The sequence below is a fragment of the Schistosoma mansoni genome, chromosome 7 (genome assembly GCF_000237925.1).
Source record: "Schistosoma mansoni strain Puerto Rico chromosome 7, complete genome".
Classification (NCBI taxonomy): domain Eukaryota; kingdom Metazoa; phylum Platyhelminthes; class Trematoda; order Strigeidida; family Schistosomatidae; genus Schistosoma; species Schistosoma mansoni.
In genome coordinates, this window is record NC_031501.1 from 1,495,580 (window position 1) to 1,519,578 (window position 23,999).

Genomic DNA, 23,999 nt, shown 5'->3' on the forward strand with positions numbered 1-23,999 from the left:
GTCCTGTAGTCGAAATGTGATGTGTAACATTGCTGGTTACATACGGTAATTTTGGTTGTGGCTGATATATCCCGGAGTATTTATCGAGTATTGGTTGATATAAGGGGTCTATGGCGTGCTTAATTGTGACCGCGGATAATTTTAACCAGAAAAAGGAGTTGCGCAAACAGATAACTCAGTGTTTCCGTCTATTAACCTTCGTGAGCGTGTGTCGATAAGTAGATTGTGGTATTGTAGCAGGTCTATAACAATGATTGGCATAGACACATCTGCAACAACGAAGATTCAGTGGATGGGTTTGCGTAAACCCACGTTAGGATAAACGTACCTTTTACCGTAAGTAGCGATCGGTTTTCCATTCGCCGCCTGTAAGCTTAAAGCAGACTCGTGAAGTCTGTCGTTGGAATTTGCGGGAAGAACGCTAACTTCTGCTCCAGTGTCGACGAGGTAGTGAGCTTTCGTAGTCACACCCGTGACGTATAACAGACGGCTGTGTCCGCCGGCTACGGTTGCTGTTAACGCGTGCCGGCCGGGAAGTTTTCCGAGTTTTTATGTGTGTCAGTCGACTTAGTGTTCGGGTAATTGCGGGGCTTCCTGCAATTCCTAGAAGATTTGCCATACTGGTTATGATAACAGCACCAGTCGGGATTATCTGTCTCTCGTGGTCGAGAGACAGATCGCCTACGTGATACGCTTCTTCGAGCGGTTCTTGACCGACTACGATCATTACGAAATTTAAGATATCGTGTTAGTGTATGACATGATTCGTTAATGTCATTCTGGGTCGTTTGAGGTTTTTCCTTGACGGAAAAATCCTCGGGGCTAGCGGATTCGGTTATTTCTAGAATTCGATCGGCAGATGCAGCTAGTTCGTCTAGGGCGTTGTTTTGGAACGAGACGAGAACTGCCTGCACCTGTTTTGGGAGTTTGGATAAGAAAAGTTGTTTGAATAGGCCTCCGTCGATGGTTCTTTGACCTATCACTTCTCTCATCCTAAGCAACATATCTGTCGCAGAACCATGTTACAGGTCGATGTTATTGAGGGGTTGGTCTAACCGTTGTCGGTCGGTTAGATCTCTGCGTTTTAGAATCGACCGTTTGAGTGTTTCGTCAGGTTCCGGGACATCACTAGTAAACATACTAGGTGTTACGTACCTGTTAAATTCGCGCGGTAACACCTTAACTAGAATATGTCGATGCTTTCAAAAGAAAGTGGGATCAACTGGGAAATTACCATTTCCGGGACTAACACAGACCACACAGCCACTTATCCTTCCCATACTGAAAAAGATGGGAATATTGGGTGTCGGGTCAGGAGGATAGTCACAAACCTCAAAGTCACTTTCAGTGTCCCATGGCGTTGTCACTGTTGCAAGTAAGGAGCGAGATTGTTCTTAGTTCAAATACGTTACTGCTCACTCACATATACCTTATTTTTATGCTGCAGAAAAACTTAGAAAACCACTGGAAAGTTATAATTCCGATATTGAAGTACTATTGAAGTACTGGCCGTCGATATTCACAAATCACGAACCCAAGTAGGCAAGAGAACCAAAACTCCAAATAAGATACCAAGTTTATTCGCAATCCACAAATAATCGACCAAAGTCGTTCTAACAACAATAATTATAACAATTACAAAACAAACCTTCAATTTTGTAGGTTCCCGGAGCAAAAACTCCCAAATACCAAACCAATGACAAAAGAAACCAAAATGTCCGAAAAGAATGATATAAACAAACAAGTCCAAGGGTTAAGTGAAACAAACACATCCAAAAACACAGTAAATTGATGTTCAGTAAAAAGGTTTTAATCGGCCAAATGTCTTCAGTTCTCCCGTAACAAACTCGCCAGCAAATAATTCTAAGTCATCGGTATTTAATTGTATTTTGGGATCGCGGCAGACTAAAACAACTTATCTTTTTAAATAATGGTGAATCCTGTGAAGTGAGCAACAATTATTCACGTACGGGACTCAATTAACAACTATCTGACCGCGTGAATGTGGAAGATTACGTGGAACTGATTGTAACTTAAGTGCTTGTAAAAGATTAAGATTTGTGTAGTAAAGACAGAAGACCTACGGCCCATGTTATTCCTTTTCTAGTATGTTTCTATGAGTCTTCAGTCTTCTCTTGAATGAGTCAGTTGAAGGTGCGAACACCACTGCTTCGAGTAACAGGTTCCAAGAATTGACGACTAGGTGTGAAAACCTGTATGCCATGGGTATTTCATCAGTTCTTGGCTTTTCTACTCGCCTTCTAAGTCCTTTGAGATGTTCCGCTCTATTGGGAGTAAAAAGAGAGAATATACTAGGTCCAAAATCATTCCATACATCAAAATCAGATCACCTCTTATTCTTTGATAGCACAGAGCGAAGACGTCTAGATTTTCAAGTCGCTCTTTGTATAATAAACTCCGGAGTTGTGGGATTGCATGGGTAGCTGCCCTCTGTACTTTTTCCAGGATATCTGAGTCACTTTTTAAACAGGGGCTTGCAGCCAGAATGCAGTTCTCAAGCTTAGTTCTCCGTATGGTTGTGTATACTGCAGTGGACATGGTAATATTTAACTTGGCAAATGTCCGTCTTAGAGCCCAGAGGGTTCCAAACCTCTTAGCTGTGACCTATCGGCAATGGGCCGTGGTCTTAAGAGCATGACTCACTGTCACCCCAAGATCCTTGTGAAACGGAACCACAGGTACCGGCATTTCTCCTATGCTGCACCTATTTACCTTTGTATCCCCAAAGTGTATGTAGACACACTTTGTCGCGTTGATAGGCATCAGCCACTCTTTAGGCCAGTTAATCACAACATTTAAGTCTGCCTGAAGTGCTCTTGTATCGGCATCTCCCTTTATTTCTCGACAAACTTTTACATCGTCAGAGTATAATAACATTTGGAACTCTACAATACTTGGGAGATCATTTACATACAGTATGAAAAGAAAAGGACCTAGGAAAGAACCTCGAGATACTCCACTCGGTACTGGTACAAGGTGAAGCACTTCGAATTTATTCTTCCTTTCTGTCTACGACCTACTAGGAAATCCCTAAGCCACTTCCAGAGTGGTTAAGCAATACCAAGATTTTCTAGCCTCAAGAGTAGTCTGTTTGATGACACCTTGTTAAATGCTTTGTTGAAGTACATATAGACCACATCCACTGATTTTCCGTTGTCCAGAGCCTTTTTTCAATGCTCGCTTGCTATGAGGAGGTTTTCTGTGCAAGATAAACACTTTATAAAACTATGTTGCTCGCTGTTTAACAAGTTATTGGTTTCCACAAATATCATCATGGTCTTTTTGACTATTCTTTACAGTATTTCAACTACCACACTGGTAAGACTGATAGGCCCGTAGTTCGATGGAAGTTGTCTTGATCCTGTTTTATGTATGTGAGTGACGACTGCATCCTTCTAGTCCATAGGTAACACACCTTGGTCAAGTGACATATTGAATATCACAGTCAATGGAGCTGCGTTATATTATGAACTATGTTTCAGGATTTTGGCATGTAATTCAACCGATCCTGTTGCCTTTTCAATGTCTATCTATTTGTCTTGTGATCTCAGAGCGAAAACTAATCTCTAGATAGGATGTCTCATAAAGCTTGATAGGTGATAAACACACAAACAAAAACAGAGGTTTGTATATAACCATACCAAACAACAATAAAAAGACAAAAAATCTTACTTCTGTAGCTAAAAAAAACCTCAACTCCTATGCATACAAAAAATACTCAAAAATATACTAAATGAAGAAAAATAAATGCCATTGCCCTTAGTTTTTTGTTTCTATACTCGAAAAGTACAGATGATAAACCTCTCTATAAAAATATGGTACTCTTGGGGATTACTTTGACTGAAATAAATTCAACTAAAGCAATAACAGTAATCTTTATCTGTAATTAAACGAACAATACCATAAAATATACCCAGAGGAAAATACCACTGTCCTTTTTAAACAGCGCGCTTAGTGTTGCAATCAAAATGAGAACAAGGATTTGTCGCAAACATTCAATTAACGACTGCCAAACAAAACGGTTCAACATGATACCACATAAACCATGAAGCACAACTACTGTTTGTATGAACTAATGATTGTTTTGTACTTGATTCCTGGTTGATTTGAATTCTAAATACAGTGCGTTCGTTTGTGCTCACCTAGTTCTGTTGAGTTAAATTGCACCGTTTTCGGAATTCCTAGTTAATACAATAATTCGAATACTTATAATTATCATAGTACCTCGAAAAGAATACTCTGGCCTGGGTAGCAGTAGCCAAAACCGAGAAAACGAGACTTCCTAAAAAAATATTAGCACCAAAACCTAAAGTATCACATAAATTTCGGAATTTCAGCTTACGAAAGCCTTAAATTTTACAGCGACACGTAAACGTCAGCCGACAAGCAAGCTAGCCGCCACTGTTTACAAAGATGGCGGAAATAGTGGTTTCTGTTTTACTCTGATTGGTCGCTAAGTCGTTTGCAAAATTACGAACCGGAGTTGAGCTTATTCTCAGTATATCTTTTGGTAAATAGGAGGTGATGATTGCGTTTTATCTGATATATACTATCAGCTAGTTATTGAAACATATATACTAAAAACTATATTGCGAGTGGACATCTGTTTGCTCTTATCTGTGAAAAGTTTATTATATTTTCACTTCTGTTAGACTTTGTAGCTGCACAATCAGCTACAAAATCGGCTTGTGGTTCTAAATTTAGATTTTATGAGATGGAAATACTACATTCACGGATGGGACCGTAAATTTTACCAAGAAATGTCATCAGCTATTACCCCAAAATCCTATTTAACCATATATGGCTGAATGAATTTTGCGTCGAAGTCCAATAACTTCTATCTCTAATTTCATTAGTTCGTCCATAAATTATAGTCTCAGCCTTCACTTATATTTTGCAGTCTAGCTTTCGACAAGATTATACTAGTGTCTATTTAAACTTTAATTAAACTATCGAAATTGTACTGTCATCATTTTAGCTTCACCTGTTCAGATTTCAATCAGTTAGCTCGTAAAATTAATGAGTAGGATAAGATTGCCGATTATATTTCAACTATTAATATATTCAGTTCACTTTTCGTGCCTTTACATTTACGAGTATCCACTAATGAAAACTGAATATATCAAAATTGCTGAAAATGTTCATTTCACGTGTGTTACATAACATTAAACTTTAGTAAATGGCAAAGCGATGTTCTCTTCAGTGGGTTAATGCAATAAATGGCACAATTGGTCCTGGGCTACAAAACCATGCTGGTATAAAGTATTGTTTATATGGTCTGAATGAAATATTCCAGGTGCTATTGTAAGGGGAGATTTCTATTTGCACGGTGGAATAACTTCTAATGATGCATCATGTAAAACCCCGAGCAACTGCTTTTACAAGATACAAGTTTATCCTACATTAGGCCAATGGATAGAAATTACATCTTCAGACTCACCATTTCTTAGTCAACATACGTGTCTAGTCTTCAAGCATAGATATCTTGTTTTTATCGGTAAGTTTGTGTATCAATCACCTTTGATGAATGTTAATATGAAAGTATGTTAAGTAGTAACATTGTAGTTGTGTAGTTCTCATCTTTGAAGTCTATAAGTATATCTACAGTGAATTGTGGTGTCAGGAATAGTAGGTACTTATGAAAATGCACTTTTCTTCATTTCTTAACCTGCCCTCTCTCAACTAGAGACTAACTAAAACTGTAGGTAGGGTTATCGTACGGCCGATCGTTTTTTGTCATTCTCTAGTCGATCGATCGTAGTTTCTCATCCAGAAGACGAATTCCTTAATTTTATCATCACGTGTCAAAACACGATATAATTATTAGCGGTGTCGCGTTCTCAGAATTGTAGGGCTCAGTTACTGAGCTTCAGTTGACACTGAATAACATCAAGGCTTGCCGAAAGTGGGAGTACACCTTATAGATCTATCCCACGAGTGTAAAATCAGTCCATTCTGATCAATTCGCTTGTTATTATTTGTATCTTATTAATCCGGTTATTTGTCTTGTAGAGTAGGCCTCATCATGTGACTAATCAACCCTATCCCCCAGGGTTAGTGGGGTCGGATCTACTTCGGCATGCCCAGTGGTTACCTGGTTCTTATTGCTAGTAGAGTTCTATTGATCAAGTTTCATTTTTCCACTGATTGAGCTAATCTAACATCGCCTGAAGTATGTGTTGTGGCTTCATAGTCAAAGATAGTCGGTAGAAAACCATGCACTTAGATTTTGTTGCTAGGTAACGTTTGTCAGCAAGACGAACTCGTGGTTTTAAGGGGGGCGACACTTTTCGTGGTAGTCGAACTGATGTCAACTAGTGTTAAAGTGTTGCAGGTTGGAACCCCCTGGGGAAGTCAGCCCCCTCAAAATCAAGGATTTGTTTTGGAGGTAAATGTTAACTAGCATGAGACCTAGGCCCGATGCTTTCCACTAGTTCCCTTCAATCATTTAACATCGAAATTTAGATGTATTGTGCAACATACTTAGATCCAGAGACATATACAAGACATCTATCTTATTTAATTGTTACGATTCTTATTTAACATTCATGGTGATACATATTTTAATAAAGGGGGATGGAATGGACATATCAGAATACCAGGTATACATACATACGACACTCAGTCGAATAGTTGGCTACCGCCTGCCTTGAATGAACCATTGCTTACTGGGTTTCCTCAGGGAGCTGGGTTGTCAGCTCATTCTGCCCAAATAATACGTCCACTAAATGATGAGAATACGTTTTCAGCTATTATTATCGGACGAGAAGGTTCTCTACGAAGTCAAAGAAAGGCAGGGAATATTTACTTATTATATGGTAGGTTAACTACTTTTCAACATTTGTTATCAGTGTCTTCTCCAGTTAATAAAAATTTGTATCAAGGGAAGATTATATGAAGGCGGAAAGTAGGAATAGTGGATACAATTCGAGTAAAATAGCAGGTGACCTCCAAGTTGATGACTCATCATAATACCCATTAGTTACACTTATCTGATTATTAACTAACTACTCTATTTTCCTTTCCATCATTTCGTATCAACATAGATGAAGATAATGTAATGTAGTTGAGAAAATCTACAAAATAATGCAGAACATTTATAAAACATTATTTAGTGATTGAAGCTTATCCTCGGACTCGGTTATCTTACGAATCTCCTCCCCTCCCAGATGATAGAGTTAACTAGGTTCGAGTCCTAATGTAAGCATCAAAACTGAAGTATAGGTAAATATAGCTGCAAGTTCTAAATTGGACAAAACGTACTTCCTGAATTTCAATATTAACCACAATCCACTTGTTCTAGTCAGTCAGTCAGTTACAACGTAGGACCAGGCATATATATGCATCGGTCCAAGTTGCCATACCTCATTAGCACAACAAGATGAACACCGAATTTGTAGAAGTAGTTAATTTAATGGTGGTAATATATAAAAGAAAGATTGTATATAAAGATATAGTACAGAACAAAGGAATGGCTATATCAAGGCGATTCTTACAGGATGTATATATGCTAACAAAGACTGATCGAAAATTCGGTCCGCTAACAATGATACAGTCAAGTTCCTCTGTTTCAGATCATATCGGATTATCGATCGGTTTATCATTACGTAATATATTTTTAACTACTTTTATGATGAATATTTCATAAATTATTCTTAACAGGTAATTTGATTGATATGGATTCGCCTCAACAAAGAATGAAATACGTTTACTGCGAAGCCGATTCCAGTTTAACAGTATCGTCAAGAAGTTATCATACGTCAACACCGATCACACCATGTACATTAGTTACTATTGGTGGTTGTAAAAGTAATTCGGTCGATTTATTAAAATGGAAAATAATTCATAATAAAAAGAAAGAACCATGCAATTGGCCTGGTCGCCTTGAATATCCATTGACATCATGTACAGTTGTAACAAGTTTTATTAAAGATACTGAACAAAAACAAAAGTCTGATATAATTCAACTTTCACCATCCTATCAAAGGTAAGTTAGTATGAATAGTGTGGGTCTTTTATCCGAAGAAAGACTTTTGACCTTGAGTATGCGGACAATATTGTCTTACTGTGCGATGATATTCAAGCCTTACAATCCGCATCTAACCAGTTGGTAATCAGTGTTCGTAGATATGATATGTGCTTTGCAATTTCTAAGTTCAAAGTGCTTTAAAAGGCTGACAGGACCCTGTACCTGAACTCAATCTTGGTAGTAGGAAGTTAGAAGTATTCGGGAAGTTCATGTATATAGGTAGCTGCGTAAGTGCTGGTGGTGGTGATGAGATCAATTAACGTATGACGAAAGTCAGAGTGGCTTATGCCAATCTGAGCCATCTTTGGCACCTTCGTGATGTTAATCTGGGTGTAAAAGATCGGATGCACAACACTTCAATGAGATCAATTTACTTCTATATTTGTGAAACCTGGCCTCTTTGAGTTGAGCATGCTAGACGACTCTGTGTTTGACCATCGTTGTCTTCAAAGGATTGCTGAAACCCAGTGGCAACACCATGTTAGCACAGCAGAGGTTCGGCATCGTGTGTTCGGACACAGCGACGGCAATTCAGTTGGTATCACCATCTCGAAACATCAACTTCGGTGGCTTGGACATGTCTTACGAATGTTGTCCCAGTGAATTCCACGTCGTGCACTATTTTCCGACTCTGAGACCGGTTGAGAAAAGTGGAGAGGTGGTCGGTGTATGACACGATGTTGTGGTATGAAAGAAAGCTGTACAAGACTGGCTTATGTTAGTCCTTCATGACTCCCTGGTTGGGGTCCTAGAGGTGGTGCAATATAGTGGCTTGAGACTTTATCAGGAATGGCTCAGAATTGAGGCCAGTGGAAATTCTGCTGTAACTTTCTTTTGCTTTATTCATAAAAGTAAGAATAACCTCGTTAGCTGGTTTGATTTTTCTTAACTGAACTTCTCCCATTATTATTATTTATGTCTAAACACTTGTGTCTTTCAGTGGTTGGCGTGGTCATTGTATAATACCAGGTGTTGGTGGTTTATTTATTGGAACAGGAGAAGGTTTCAATGCATTAATACATGGCCCACTTAATTCAGCATATCTTTTAAAGTATGATGAAAACGGTAGTAGTGTTAAACCAACAATTTACGAGTAAGTTTTAATATGTTGGGTTTTTTCTTAATATGTTAGTCCAAGCAGCCAGCATTTGTTAGGATTTTATTAATGAATGAGCGTAAACATAACCTTTTTTCAAAGTGTCACCTTATTCAATATTCATTCGATTTTGAACGTCAACATGGTGTCTAGCACAAAACTCTATCGATCCAAATCTTCACATTAGTGTATTAGAAAGGGAATCGACAAAATGAATTGCAAGCGAGCCAAAATAATCTCAATATTTATTATTGTCATTACTATTATCATTACTCATGTACATGTTCTTGACTTCGAACTACAGTTTAAGTGTGAAAGCTAGTGATACTATCCAGTGGCGTAAACTGAAGTAGATTGAGTGGGCTTTAATCCCAGTGACCTAATAGTCTTAACTGCTGAATCACGACTCCACAGAAATTGAAGTAAAACTGATTACAAGAGGTATAGTTCCAAAGGAATAGATCAAATGTGAAAATAAAAATAATTTGTCTTTAACTAACCACAGCGATACATCCTAGTTTTCATACTCATTCTGCTTTTAGCCTCAGATACTTCGAGCATAATGTTAAATGTCAGCATTGTACCCATTATCAGTATAATAAGAATCACAGACTGTCACGAACTTGAATATACGACTGATAATCAAAATTATCCATCTGATCTACAAATCTTTTCCTCTGTATCACTATTGAAATTACATTTAGCACCAATTTAGACTTTGAAGTACTAACTAAATAGTTGAAACACAAGTGTTTCATATGTTTTGAATAAAGCAACATGAATGTAATGGCTTCAGTAATAGATCCCCTTTATTGTGTGGAAGAGCAAGTGATATTTGAAGGAAAACTAAGGTTGTTTCATAAACTTTTCGCCACTCTCCCAGCTGCTGTTGTAATATAAACAGATATATTGTAATACCTTTCTTAGATTCTCTGATAAGCATCAATAGTTATTTTAAATAGTCTTCAATATACCCCAAAGATATGTTGGTAGACAACTTTGAATAAATGCATAAGTTAAACCACGCCAATTATGGTACTTTGAATAGTATTGGGAATTCATGATAATGGTCAGCCAATCAGTTAAAAGCAACGTAGAACATAGTACATATGAGCATCAGTCCAAGCCATCATACCGCATCAGCACACTGAGATGCATTAATCGAAACAAATTCCAGAGTAGTAGTTATAATAGTAGCAATAGTACCAGTGTTAGTAGGGAACATCAGGCGTAGATAATGTAATTCAAGAGGTAAGAATGAATTAACTCAATTAAAAGTGTAAGATAATTTTGAAATTTAAGATTTGAGGGGAAGTAATTAATAAATACATCTACACCATTGTGACTGATTTTGAACCATATCACCCGAAATCTCCAATCATTTGTTGCAATAGTCATGATAATGGTATTAAATCCAAACGAGACACAATAATTGAGAACTGTAGAAAGTAACAGAATTGCATATTTATTTGAATATAAGTTTAATAGATATAAATACTAGTGAGAAGTATTTAAACAATGTAATAATTGGATTAGTTATTCACTAAATGCTCCCAAATGCCCTGGTATGGCTGAGAGTGGGGAGAGTACGCTCTCCCTCTCGAAATGCTTTCATATGGCCACACGTATATAGCCTACGCCAGGGAAGTCATACTCACTGCCTTCTCGCATCACGAGTGTTGTTTACGAAATTGAGAGGACGAAAAGCGAACGTCCGGCGCTTTAACCGAGTTGGTGGACACGGAAAGTCCTCCTAGGGGAGTTGGAAAACCCCTCATTCCAAACCAATGGTGTACATGGTCTCCAGTATCCTGAGGGAACAAATGGCGTATGAATCAGTCGTTGATCACCAGCTACCATGAGACTGCATCTCCTTACGATGCTTCACTGCCTTGTGGATCAGATCTTTAGGTCAAAGGCTCCGGTTGTGGCCCCCTAAGAAAGCCACCTGGTTCGGTTTGGGCACCCGGGCAGTATCACAGCCCTCACACAAATCAAATGAGATTTGTGTGGCGCACGTGTATTTATTGTCTCCTTGTACCAAGTTTTGTGTGTTTAAATAATAATAATAAAGTGAATAAAATATACTACAATTGAAAAGTGAATATCTGCCTATAACTTGAATTAAAGGATAATGAACTTCAAAAACCAAAATCTCATTCACCAGGTTCTTGGATGTGAGTCATATTATAGGACTACAATTTGAAACCATATGATCAAATAATAATGTTAACGAAATATATACATCAGGCTTAACCTCTTACATATTCATCGACTTAATTTGCATTAATGTATAACCGAAAAAAGACAAGTCAAATACAAGAATCGCTCTTGGATAAATAAATTTCATACATCCGTTAACGCATAGAGGGTAATAGGAAAGAAGCTGATTGAAGGAAGTAAACTTACCAATTCAATTCGATAAATCACGACTTCAAGGTTCCATTTATCGTACTTCCAAACATCAACACACCGCTACCCATAATTCGTTTTTAATATATTTACACTAATACAAAACTCACTATTTATATCCTTATCCTTTTAGAATTGGTACAATTGATGAACCAAGAGCATATGCAGTCTCTGCAGTATGTAGTAATGATGGTACAGCTTGGTTACATGGTGGTCTCGGACCTAAAGGCAAAACAATGAATACATTAATGAAATTGATAAGAGTTGATTGACAAATGTTTCAATGAATTCCCAAATATTTGTGATATCATATTTCATTTTTAAGTTGTATAGTTATTTTATGGGAAATAGTATTTATCAACATATTTCCCTATCACAATTCCCTTTAGATGAAAAGAAAAACAACTCTTCACGACCAAGAATTCATTACCCTAGAACTGTTTTTAGGGGACAGTTTATGTAATAACCATCTGTTCATGTTGTTGTCGTCATAACATTCCCACATATTTTTTTTGTTTTCAATTTACACTACTTGTAAGTAGCTTAAATCATTTTGCAAAATATGTTTTGAGTATATCAAGTGATGGTTTTCATACTTAATATATTTTTTAAACTCTCATACTTTAAATAATTAGTTAATTAAATTAATTTGAATACTAAAATAAAATTAAGTTTCTAAAAAAGTGGATTTCATTTGTTTGTTTGTTTTTCAAAAAACAACTAGTCATATTTGCTTAGATACTATTAGTCGTCAAGGTTCCTCTGTATATTGACTCTTTACTTTTACTTACGCGTGTTACTCTATTCACATATAATGGAAATAAAATATAGTTTATAAAATGATAAACCGTCTATCATTGTATGGTAAATTCCTTTGAGATTTGGTAAATTATTGAAAGACTGATCATTTTTGAAACATTGCCATTTTATTGGTAATGGTTTATAATTTCCAATTGTCGATTTTCAGGGTTGCAGTTAATCATTTTTCATTGCTATTTGATCATTCTGAACATATCACTTTTATCTAGCATTGTGGTACTAGTTTTAGTATATTCGGTGCGCGATTTATCAGCTGGATATGTTAGCGTCTGTGTTGTTTACACTGAAACTCGGTCCCTGTACCCTTCCCTTCAAATGTCGAGGGTGGGAAATTAAAAAAAATGATTAGTAACATTTTCAGATCGTTTGAAGAGGTTAGTGAGTATTTGGATTCAGTAGTTCAGTGAATAAGGCGTTGAGAATTTAATCTTAATAGTACTAGATTCGAGTTTCAATGTGAGCACTAACATTGGGTTCCAGTTGAAGTCAGTAAATCATCTGATGTATTATTATTATCAAGTAAATTACAATTGATTATCATTTATAAAATGAATTGTGATCTGTACAAAATATATTTTTTTAGTCATTATGTAAAAATCTTATGTAATACTTAGAATAGATAAGTCATAATGACTGATAAACTTTATACACTAAAAAAAGATGATCAACATGTATTACGGAATGTTTAGATCACCCAAAGCCATGTTGTTTTTGTTGTTGTTGCTATGGTGATGGTGGTGTTTTTCTTATTTCGTAGAATTGAATTTGTATTTTTCCCTTTGAAAATTCATGAAACAACTGAGTCAGTTTCACATATGATGAAACTAAAAGAAAGCTTTCCTTTTTCCCTTATTGGTTTGTTGTTACTCTCTTAATAGTTTTATTTATTTATTTTTCTTAATAGAACAGCTGTTCATATTAATCAACCTGTTTTGATCTCATGGGAAAACTTTTGATCATGTTTCATGTTTTAGATTAGTTAACACTGATAAGGCAATAAGTTTGTATTGATAAATTAAGATGGAATATGCATGTTAGTTAGTGTAGGAATAAGTTGGAAAATAGCTAAGAGTAACCAAATTAAGACATCAGATCATAAAGTCATTAACTTTTGAAATGAGTGATATTGCTAGGTACAATTATCTTGGTTAGGGTCCATGCAACTAGCTAAACTAATGATTAAAGTCGCTATGTGACAAGGGTCAGGAGTTTATGTAATGGTATAACTATATTCACTTTTCTCTTCTTCTGGATTCTGAGTTGAAAAATCTCCAATTATTTCTTCTTCTACTACTACTTCTGCTTCTCTATTGTCTCCCTATGCCAATGTAGTATGTCAATCTCAACCGAAGCACACATGTGTCAGGTTCCACATTGCGTGTAAATGACTGACAAAATGTTTGAAACGCTAACCACTCTATTTGAGATTGCTGGTTCTAAAATCTAGCTAACTCAATCAACAAGTAATAAGTTCATTTCTAAGGGTTTGAATCTTTGAAGTGTTGATCTTAAGAATTACAGTCAATCAGTCATTCTCGTCATATACACGTTATTAGCAGACTGTCTTGATATTGCCATCAATTTACAAGCGTATCTAATCAAAGTTTAATCATGGCTAGTGACGCAACCTGAAACTCATGTTTCTTCTTATTTAGGATTCATCAACCTGATGTACCTCTATCTCAGTGTTGATGTTCGTGTCGAAACTACAACTCAGTTCTTTTTCTTCAAACTCCCAATTCGCTATCCGCTGGACTATAGAGTTCAAGTAACCACCACTTTATGCAACACAGTTAAATTTACAAGAAATGGAATCATACTGTTTTTCATGTCAACGATTGAAGTTGATAATTTCTTTGAAACATTTCATGGAAATCGACCAAAGATACTTACAAATTAATTATCAGAACAAGCTGGAATAAAACGACTATTGACTAATGAACACAATTTTCCTTAGAAAAATGTCAAATAAACGCAAAAAGAATAATCACTTTGAATGACAGTTGAGGTCATTTTTTTGTGATATATGCTACGAATCGTACAGAATGTTGATCTATCCTATTTTCTTTCAACCCATATCATGAAAATTCATCATCAAATATCCAATATTACTGTGATGTGTACTACTGATGTCAACAGATATAAGTAGTATGTATCATCAATCGAAAGTGAAATGCCTGATGGTAGAAGGTTAAGAACATCGAAGAAAAGAGAACGAGAACAGAGAATGATTGGTATGGAATCGAAAGAACAATGAAGTCTAAGACAATGAATTGATATTTTGCTCATGAAGCATTTACTGTATGATTCTTAGATTTTACTAAGTGATTCTGTCCCCTCCCCCCCCACACACACATACACACTTATGTTCTCGTTCACTACAATACTATTATTTTTCCAAAAAAAACTCTCTGCTCGTTGATTATATTGGAGTTGATTTATAACGTATGTAAAGATTTATATATATATTCATTTTACTGAAAGAGGAAAGTTCAAATTTAGGTCATTTCTATTAATTCATTTAAACAAAAAATGAGCAAAACTAATATATAACTTGTATTAGAACCCTGAAATAAACTGTAAGAATAGATTTTAACTAAACGTGACATGTATGTTCAATGGAATATTCGTTTTAACTGACTGTGGAATATATTTGTATGATAGTACAGCATCCAGCATCAGTAGACCTCAAAAAAGACAAAGGGACAAGCAAGATCCTCAAATACAACACAGAAAACACCAACTCAATCATACTTGATGAAGAAATTCTGGAAGATGTGGAAACGTGCACATACCTGCACAGCATCATTGATCAACAAGGAGGATCGAATTCAGATGTAGAGGAGAGGATTGGCAAAGTAAGGACAACATTTCTACATTTGAAGAACATATAGAACACAAAACAACTGTCTGTCAACCAATATCAAAGTCATTATCTTCATTAAGAAAGTCAAAACAGCTAGTTCTGTTGTATGGAGTTGAAACGTGGAGAACGACTACAACCATCATCATATATTTACAAATATTTATAAATAGTTGTCTGCGTAAGATACTCAACATCCACTGAGAGATGACAAACCAGCTTCCGGCTGAAGAGGAAATTAGGAAAAGACGTTGGAAGTGGATAAGATATAGATTAAGGAAATCATCAAACTATATCACAAGGCGAGCCCTAGCTTGGGATTCTGAAGGGAAACGGAAAAGAGGAAGGCCAAAGAACACATTACGTTTGGAAATAGAAACACATATGAAAAGGATGAATAGCAACTGGAAAGGATTACCCAGGATAGGGTTGGATGGAGAATGCTGGTAGGCGACCTCATCTAGAAGCTGATTTCTTCTCTCCAACGGTAGGTTGTTGATGATGGTATCCGGTTAACGGACATTCAGCATCCTACGTAGACAATTGTTTATAAATACTTGTACACATATCATGATGGTTGTGATAGTTCTTCACGTTTCAGCTCCATACAACAGAACTAGCTGTCTTGACGTCCATATTAAAGATTGTAATTTTGATATTGATTGACAGTTGTTTTGTGTTCTATATGTTCTTCAACTGTAGGAATGCGGTGCTTGTTTTGCCAATCCTTGCCTTTACGTCTACATTGGATTCTCCTTGTTGATCGATGATGCTGTCAAGGACACGTGAACGCATCCATATCTTCCAGAATTTCTCCATCAAGTATGACTAGGTTAGTATTCTCTGTGTCGTATTTGAAGATCTCGCCTTTTCATTTGTGTATATTGAGACCTACTGATGAATAGACTGCCACTACACTGGCTATCATCACTTGTATTTGTTCGTGTGCATGGATAGAAGAACTACATCATCTACAAAGTCCAACTATTCTATTTGATTCCGAGTTGTCCACTGTATTCCGTTCCTCCCCTTAAGTTAGAAGCTTAACGACAATAAATCAATCTTTTTAAGGATTTGATGAAGTATATTTAACCACTCAATACACATACAGAGATATAATCTTTTCTATTTATAAAGAGGTCAAATTTGATTGATGTATGTTTATTCTGTTTAGTAATTTCACAATTTGAATCCTATTGACAACTAATTGAAGTAGACATACGTTAGATACGAATGATTTCAATATCTACTAACTTTAATGAACTCTTTTGATGTATAAAGGTTCATCACTCTCTGTCATTTATATTAAGGACAACAAGTGATCCATCGCTTTCTTCATATATGCAACTTCAATAAGTTGCCTTAATGTTGTTATATAGGCATAAATTTTTGTAAAGTTGAATAGTGGGTAACAGTGGCTGACGTGAAGCATGGTTCGATCAATAATGGGAACATAAAAACTCTTTCAAATAAAACCCATGCACATTATATAACCTAATTTGTACATGAGTTCAGTATTCCAGTGGATAACGCCGTTGTATTTCAAGCAAACGGTACTGGGTTTAACTCTCAGTGTGAGCACCAGTATTGGGTTGAAGGTACACCCGATTGACACATTCCAAATAGAATGAAACGAACCCCTGAATTTCAGTGCTAGACACTGTCCAACCTTAACAGGCTCATTTTAAATACTTATATTCATAAATTAACGTCATATACTTTGGGAGATATATTCGTCTTAAATTTGCTGACTCCTTAATTAGATCCAACAAATTAGAAACGTGACTAAAACATACGAAATATAATACAATACACTTATATATCTATGTGCTATAACTTACTTACTAATTTACCCCAATGGAGCATAGGCCGCCGACTAGCATTCTGCAAAACCACTCACTCCATCATGGGCCTTCCTTTCTAGTTCTATCCAACTTTTGTTAATGCTTCTCATATCTATTTCCATTTCTCAAAGTAATGTGTTCTTTGGTCTTCCTCTTCTCCTTTGACCTTCAGGATTCCATGTGAGGGCTTGCCTTGTGACACAGTTGGGTGATTTCCTCAATGTGTGTCCTATCCACTACCAGCACTTCTTCCTGATTTCTTCCCCCCGATGGATGGAATCTGGTTTGTTGTCTCCCACAGTAGCTTATTGTTGATAGTGTCTGGCCAACGGATTTGAAGTATCTTGCATAGATAACTGTTAATAAACACCTGTATCTTCTCGATGATGGCTTTCGTAGTTCTACACGTCTCCGCCCCATGCAGTAGAACTGTCTTGACATTTGTATTGTCTTGTGTGCTATAAACTTAAATACAATATGAAGGTAATTTCCGTCATTAATTATTACTAACTAAAAAGCCATTGAAAACTTTGAGGGCAGCTGATAGCCAATATATCACAGTATGAGACTCCTCTTAAGTATATATATATATATGTATATATATGACTCAGCATACCGGACTGCATCTAATATCCACAGATTTTACAACGAAAGCGTTATATTCTAACCATTGAGCTAGATAGGTAATAACCCTCATTAGCAACTCCAGCTAAGTTACGATGTAGATCTATTGTGATCAATGATGATCAGTAATGAAACATCTCACTATTGAAAAATTGGGTAAAGATTACTAAAGAATCACAATCCATTGATCACTGGGTGGTGATCAATGGATTGTGATTACATCTCAGTCCTACAGGAGGTCGGTCACGGCCTGAATAGCTCAGTGGTAACGTCTCTGACTGTGAAGCTGAGTGACACGGGATCGAATCTGTCAGGGAGCACCAGTCCCCTCAAGATTATAGGTACACCTTGCTGACGAGTGCCAAGTAGCACGAAATCCGGGTCCAGGGTTTCCTGTTGACCACCTCTAATCACCATCTTATTACTGAAGAATCTTCAACTATGACGAAACATTTGTCCAATGCTCCTCTTGATGTGAAAACTAATCTTGACTACCCACTCAATAAAATACACTGAATCGATAGTATTTCTCTAAAAATCTTACTTCATCACGTTTTATATCTTCTTACCTTGTATAGAAAAAAAAACAAGCAAACTCATTACATCTTTTGATAAATTTTTCGATTAGAAAAATCATAATCTCGCTTGAATAAATCAGAAATTCAATTTTTCATTAAATGATAATTATTAAAACTGTAAAAAGAAAAAAAAAGTGGGGGGGAGAGGTGGTAAACAAGGAACTAATCAGTCGTTGCATGACAAAAATATTTAAAATGAAACACGAAAAGAAGAAAAAGAAATAGGGGAAAAAACAAACAACAATACAATTATCTCATTTCGCGGGTGCGCGCGTGCGCTCAAAAAATATGGACACATGAAGATTAAAAGGTTTTTGTTTTTATGAAGTCATCATTTAATAAACAATAATAATAATAATAATTAGAGAAAAACATTTTTGCAAACTTCCGTTTGAAAACAATTGAAATTCTAGATGGCAATATATAATGTGGTTACAAAGAGAGAGAATGAGCGACAGAGAGAGGGGGGGGGAAGGATACCAGCAACTATTGAAATCAGTCGATATTAAACATGAGCCTATCGACAAAAATCAACCAATGACCTTGAGATAATTAAAATATATAGAAGAAAAAAAAACCAAAGAAAAGAAAAAAACAAGATTAATAATTAAAAAAAAATAAATAAAAATATTGAATAATAGAAGATTCATGATTTTTTGTTGATTATTAAGAATTGAGGGAGGGGGATAAAGGGGGGGAGGAAGAATAGAATCATATACCGATATATCTATGTATGTATATATGTAACAATTCAAAGAAGGAATCATTATGTTATTGTTACATGACCTGAAATGAATAAAGAAATGTCAAAACAATTACTTCTATAAATAGATATTTCTTTTGTCATGGGATATGAATACATGTATCTATATGCAAGCATATGAAATATAAAGTCAAGATGATTGAAAATGAATAAATCATAATTGGAAACATGAAATTGATTTTATTGGTCAAGTTTTATATTTATGGTGGAATTCTTTCAAATTAGAAACTGAATAAACTAATAAACCATCATCATCATCATCCAATTCATCATCATCATCATCCAATTCATCATCATCATCATCCAAATCATCAACATCATCATCCAATTCATCATCATCATTATCATTGATGTGAACAGAGTAACAAAAAGCTTTTGACAAACTACGGAAACTATTTTTGGAGACGTTATTACATTTAATTCAAAGCTTGTAAAACGTTAACATTTATTTTTATCCCTAATCTACTCTACAGATCATAAGCTTTCGTTTGATGTATGATTCACTACTGTAGCACTTTCTGTCCCAAAGCTATTGTAATTTAGACGTAATCTTTTATACTCTATTTTCTACTCTAATCCCATAGTTTTGGACATAATTGTATTTCAGAAGGGGTATTGTGGAGATTTCAGTATTTTCATAGTTGAAATCATGAAATTACAAATGGAAGCTCGCACCACCCATGGAAAACCCTGAAAAGCACTGGACGGCCGTTTCGTTTTACGTTGGATGTCGGCTCAGTGTTCTGTCTGTTAAGTGCTCCAGCGCGAGACTCGTAGGTGCTGGGTTCGAATCTCGCGGGATCGTGGACACACACTGCTGGGGAGTCCCATAATAGGACGAAACAGCCATCCAATGATTCCAGGTTTTCCATGGTGATCTAGCTTCAATTGACTAATGATTTCAACTATGAAAATAATTGTATTTTCCTAATTGTTGTACGTTGTGGTTGTGTTAGTCATCTATTTATTCATATATCTTTTTATACTAATCTGAAATCCGGTACCAGATCGGAATTTGGAATAAGTCGAGTAGTGTTCTAGTTGTCTTGTCTTCTCTATCGCACGTGCCTGATAGCCAATCAGGTGACAGAATAGTTTTCGTCTCTCTACCTCCACTTCGAACTCACGCATACTAGCCTCAAGGTTAAGCCAGTCAGCCTATCGAGTCAAGGTCTTAATCTACATTAGATAAGTTATCCTCGGCACGAAAGTGAATAGACAGATCAACGACATAACAAACATCATCATCCAAATCATCATCATGACCTAAAATCTCTTATTCATTATCATTATTATAATCTTAATGATGATATGCATGACCTACTTGTTATAAATGAATTGTTCATATTTATTAAATTGATATTTTGAATGAGTTGAACATTAGAAAGGTAAACTTTAATGACTGATTTGTTTTATTTAAAACTAATCAATTGTTTGTGAGTATAGAGTTCAGTGTTTTCATTTATTTATTTAAACATATAAACATTTGTATAAGGAGGCATGAAATATATATTCGCCACACTTCATCATTCATTAAGTGTGAGGGATGAAATACTGCCCGGGAGTGCGATACAAAAGTAAAGTAAAGGATTGACAAAACAAGAGCCCCATTCCTACAATTGAAGAGAAAACCAACCCAATCATACTTGATGAAGATATTCTAGAAGATGTGGAAACGTCCATGTACCCGAACAGCATCATCGATCGATAACGAAGATTCAATGCAGACGTGAATATGAGGATTGGCAAAGCAAACGCAGCATTCCTACAGCTGATGAACATATAGAACTCAAAACAACTGTTAATCAATATATTTAATACGGACATCAAGACAGCTAGTTCTGTTGTTTGGAGTTGAAACATGTAGGACTATCACAACCATCATCATATATTTACAAGTAATTATAAATAGTTGTCTATATAGGATGCTGAATGTCCGTTAACCGGAAAGCATCTGCAACAACCTACTGTTGGAGAGAACAAATCAGCTCCCAACTGAAGAGGAAGTGAGGAAACGACGATGGAAGTGGATGGGACATACATTACATAAATTATCACACTGCATCACGAGGCAAACACTAAATTGGAATTCTGAAGGGAAACGGAAAAGAGAAAGACAAAATAACACACTGTGTCGTGAATTGGAAGCATACATGAAAATGATGAATAATAACTGGAAAAACTGGAAAGTATTGTCCAATACAGAGTTGTATGGATAATACTGATGGATGACCTATGCTCCTCCACGAGGGGTAACAGGCGTACATTAGTTTCCATCTCTGAGAAACCTCAAATCAGTATAAAATCTCTGTTTATTGCTTCTTCATCTTTGTATTATCATTAATGACACTAGTCTGTTTCAAACACTCGATTGCAAATTCGAGTCCTACTCTATTCATTTCTTTCTCAGCAACTAGATAGTATTACTAGTTCTTAGATTTAAAAATGTAACTTCAAATCAAGTACAGGTATCTGTATATTCATAGTTGAAGTCAAGAGTCAATTGAAGCTAGACCACCAAGGAAAACCTGGAAGCACTGGACGGTCGTTTCGCAGTATTGTGGGACTCTTCAGCAGTGCACATCCACGATCCCGCCTCGTGAGATTCTAACCCAGGACCTACCAGTCTCGTGCCATAGCGCTTAACCATTAGACCACCGAGCCGGCATTCAATGATGTTGATGTCTGACTTCAACCAATCCATGAAGTTGAGCAACTGTTCATCAATTGTCTTCAGTGAGTTGATATCTCACAACAGACCTGGTCGAACTCCATTGGTCACTGCTTCTCACTAAAACTCCAGGAAATATTTCTTGAATTCAGTCACTAGTGAGCATATGATTATAATCAGAAGAGGTTTTGTCTAGATTTCTGTATTTTCTTAGCTAAAATCATGAGTCAATCGAAGCAGTGACCGGTGGAGTTCTACCATATCTGTTGTGATATAGGAACTCACTGAAGACAATGGTAGATGTGTTGCTCAATTTCGTGGATCTATTGAAGTTAGACATTAACACCATCGGATACCGGCTCAGTGGTCTATCGGTTTAGTGCTCGCGCGCGAGACTGGTAGGTCCTGGGTTGGAATCTTACGATGTGATATCATGAATGCGCACTGCTGAGGAGTTCCACAATAGAACGAAACGGCCGTCCAGTGCTTTCAGGCTTTCCATGGTGATCTAGATTCCATTGACTCATGATTTCAACTATGAAAATACTGAAATCTCCACAAAACCCCTTCTGAATCTGTACATGTTGAGTGGAATTGTATACAGAGGAGAATAACCTTTAAAACAATATGAAATTATAAAGTACATTACACTTATCAAAACAAAAAATATTGAAAAACAGACAACACAAAAACTAAAAAGGTCAATACTTTTTATAAGAATAATATTAACTGATCTTTTCTTTTTATTAACCTGTAAAAATAAAACGTTTCATTGCCTTGACAACTATATCAGAAACTATATACATTGATAATGAAAGAACAAAACTAGAGGGGAGGGGGGGCAAAAAACAAACAAACATGTAAATTCACCGCAATCAATAAATAAATATTTAATATCAGAAAGGGTTTTTGTGGATATTAGAGTAATTTTAATAGTGGATGAGCATTGCTGAGGAGTCCTACAACAGGACGAAACAGCCGTCCGGTTTTTCCCATGAAGGACAATCAAAAATTACAAAAGTTTGTTCTATGTTAAGGAGAAAGACAGAAAGTGAGGCACTTAATTTCAAAAAACAAGGAAAAATGCATCATAATCTTAACAGTTGAATTCCTGAGTCAATGACCATGGAAAACCTAGAGGTACTGGATAACCATTTTATTCTAGTATGCGGCTTCTCAACAGTACGCTTCTATGATCTCGTACTTAAGACTCGGTCACAAGACTTTTGGTTTCTTGTGCATACGCTTAACCTCTAGACCACTGAGACAGCAGCTAACGGTGTTAATGTAATATTCTCTTAATGATTGTATAAGTACGAATAATAATGGGATTTTTTATTGGACATTTTTACTAGTTGTTCAAAATCATGACTTGATTGAAGTTAGACATTAACACTGTTGGATGCCAGTTCAATGGTTTAGAGGTTAAGTGTTCACGCAAAAATCCGAAGGTCCTGGGTTCGAATCTCGCGGTGCCGGGCTGTGAATGCGCATTTCTGAGGAGTCCCACAATAGAACGAAACGACTGTTCAGTGCTTCCAGCTTTTCTATGATGGTCTAGATTCAATCGACTCATGAACTCAACTATTAAAATTATTATCTATCTGTTGTAAAGAATGGTGAAGAAAGAGGAAGATCAAATAACACACTATGTCGTGAATTAGCAGCATACATGAAAAGAATGAATAATAACTGGAAACAACTGAAAAGGATTATCCAGGCCAGAATTGAATAGAGAATGCTGATAGGTGGCCTATACTCCATCATATAGGATAACAAGCATAAATATTTATCAACTAATCTCCATAGAAAGAAAATCAATATTTCACAGACTATTCTCATTATTCCGAATTCATTCATCATTCAATATCCTTGTTCTTACCCCTTTCCTTTTACATCAATCATGTTATATTGAATTCATTTAAGATATTTATCAAAAAAAAATTGACATTTTTTACATGTTCCATCTAAATACATAATCTCACCAATAACATTGATAGTAGTAGTAGATTGAATTCTTTGAAAATTATAACCATCAATTGATTCCTTATTGAAGAGGGTAAATTGTAAATAATAGAACTTAACAACAAAATTTTGATTATCCTGTACCTTTCCCCCCCCTTCAACTTTATCCCTGGATACATTTCTATTTCATTCATCGAGTATTTGTTATATCACTTACCTGTCTGAATGCCCTCTTAATGTATAACGTGATAATACCCGTCAATTAGAGAGCAGTGAATTTATTGATCGGCCCAATGATACACAAAAACCTGTGC

At 36.0% G+C, this 23,999-nt stretch overlaps 1 protein-coding gene across 1 annotated transcript; it reads left to right on the forward strand.

Annotated features, from left to right (window-relative positions):
• Positions 1-5,200: 5,200 nt before the first annotated feature.
• Positions 5,201-11,830, forward strand: Smp_127750 (hypothetical protein; the record flags this gene model as incomplete). Its single annotated transcript, XM_018798588.1, has 6 exons — positions 5,201-5,276; positions 5,318-5,518; positions 6,594-6,839; positions 7,684-8,008; positions 8,991-9,143; positions 11,692-11,830. The coding sequence occupies 6 exons, from the start codon at positions 5,201-5,203 to the stop codon at positions 11,828-11,830; spliced, it is 1,140 nt and encodes a 379-aa protein (XP_018653515.1).
• Positions 11,831-23,999: the final 12,169 nt, after the last annotated feature.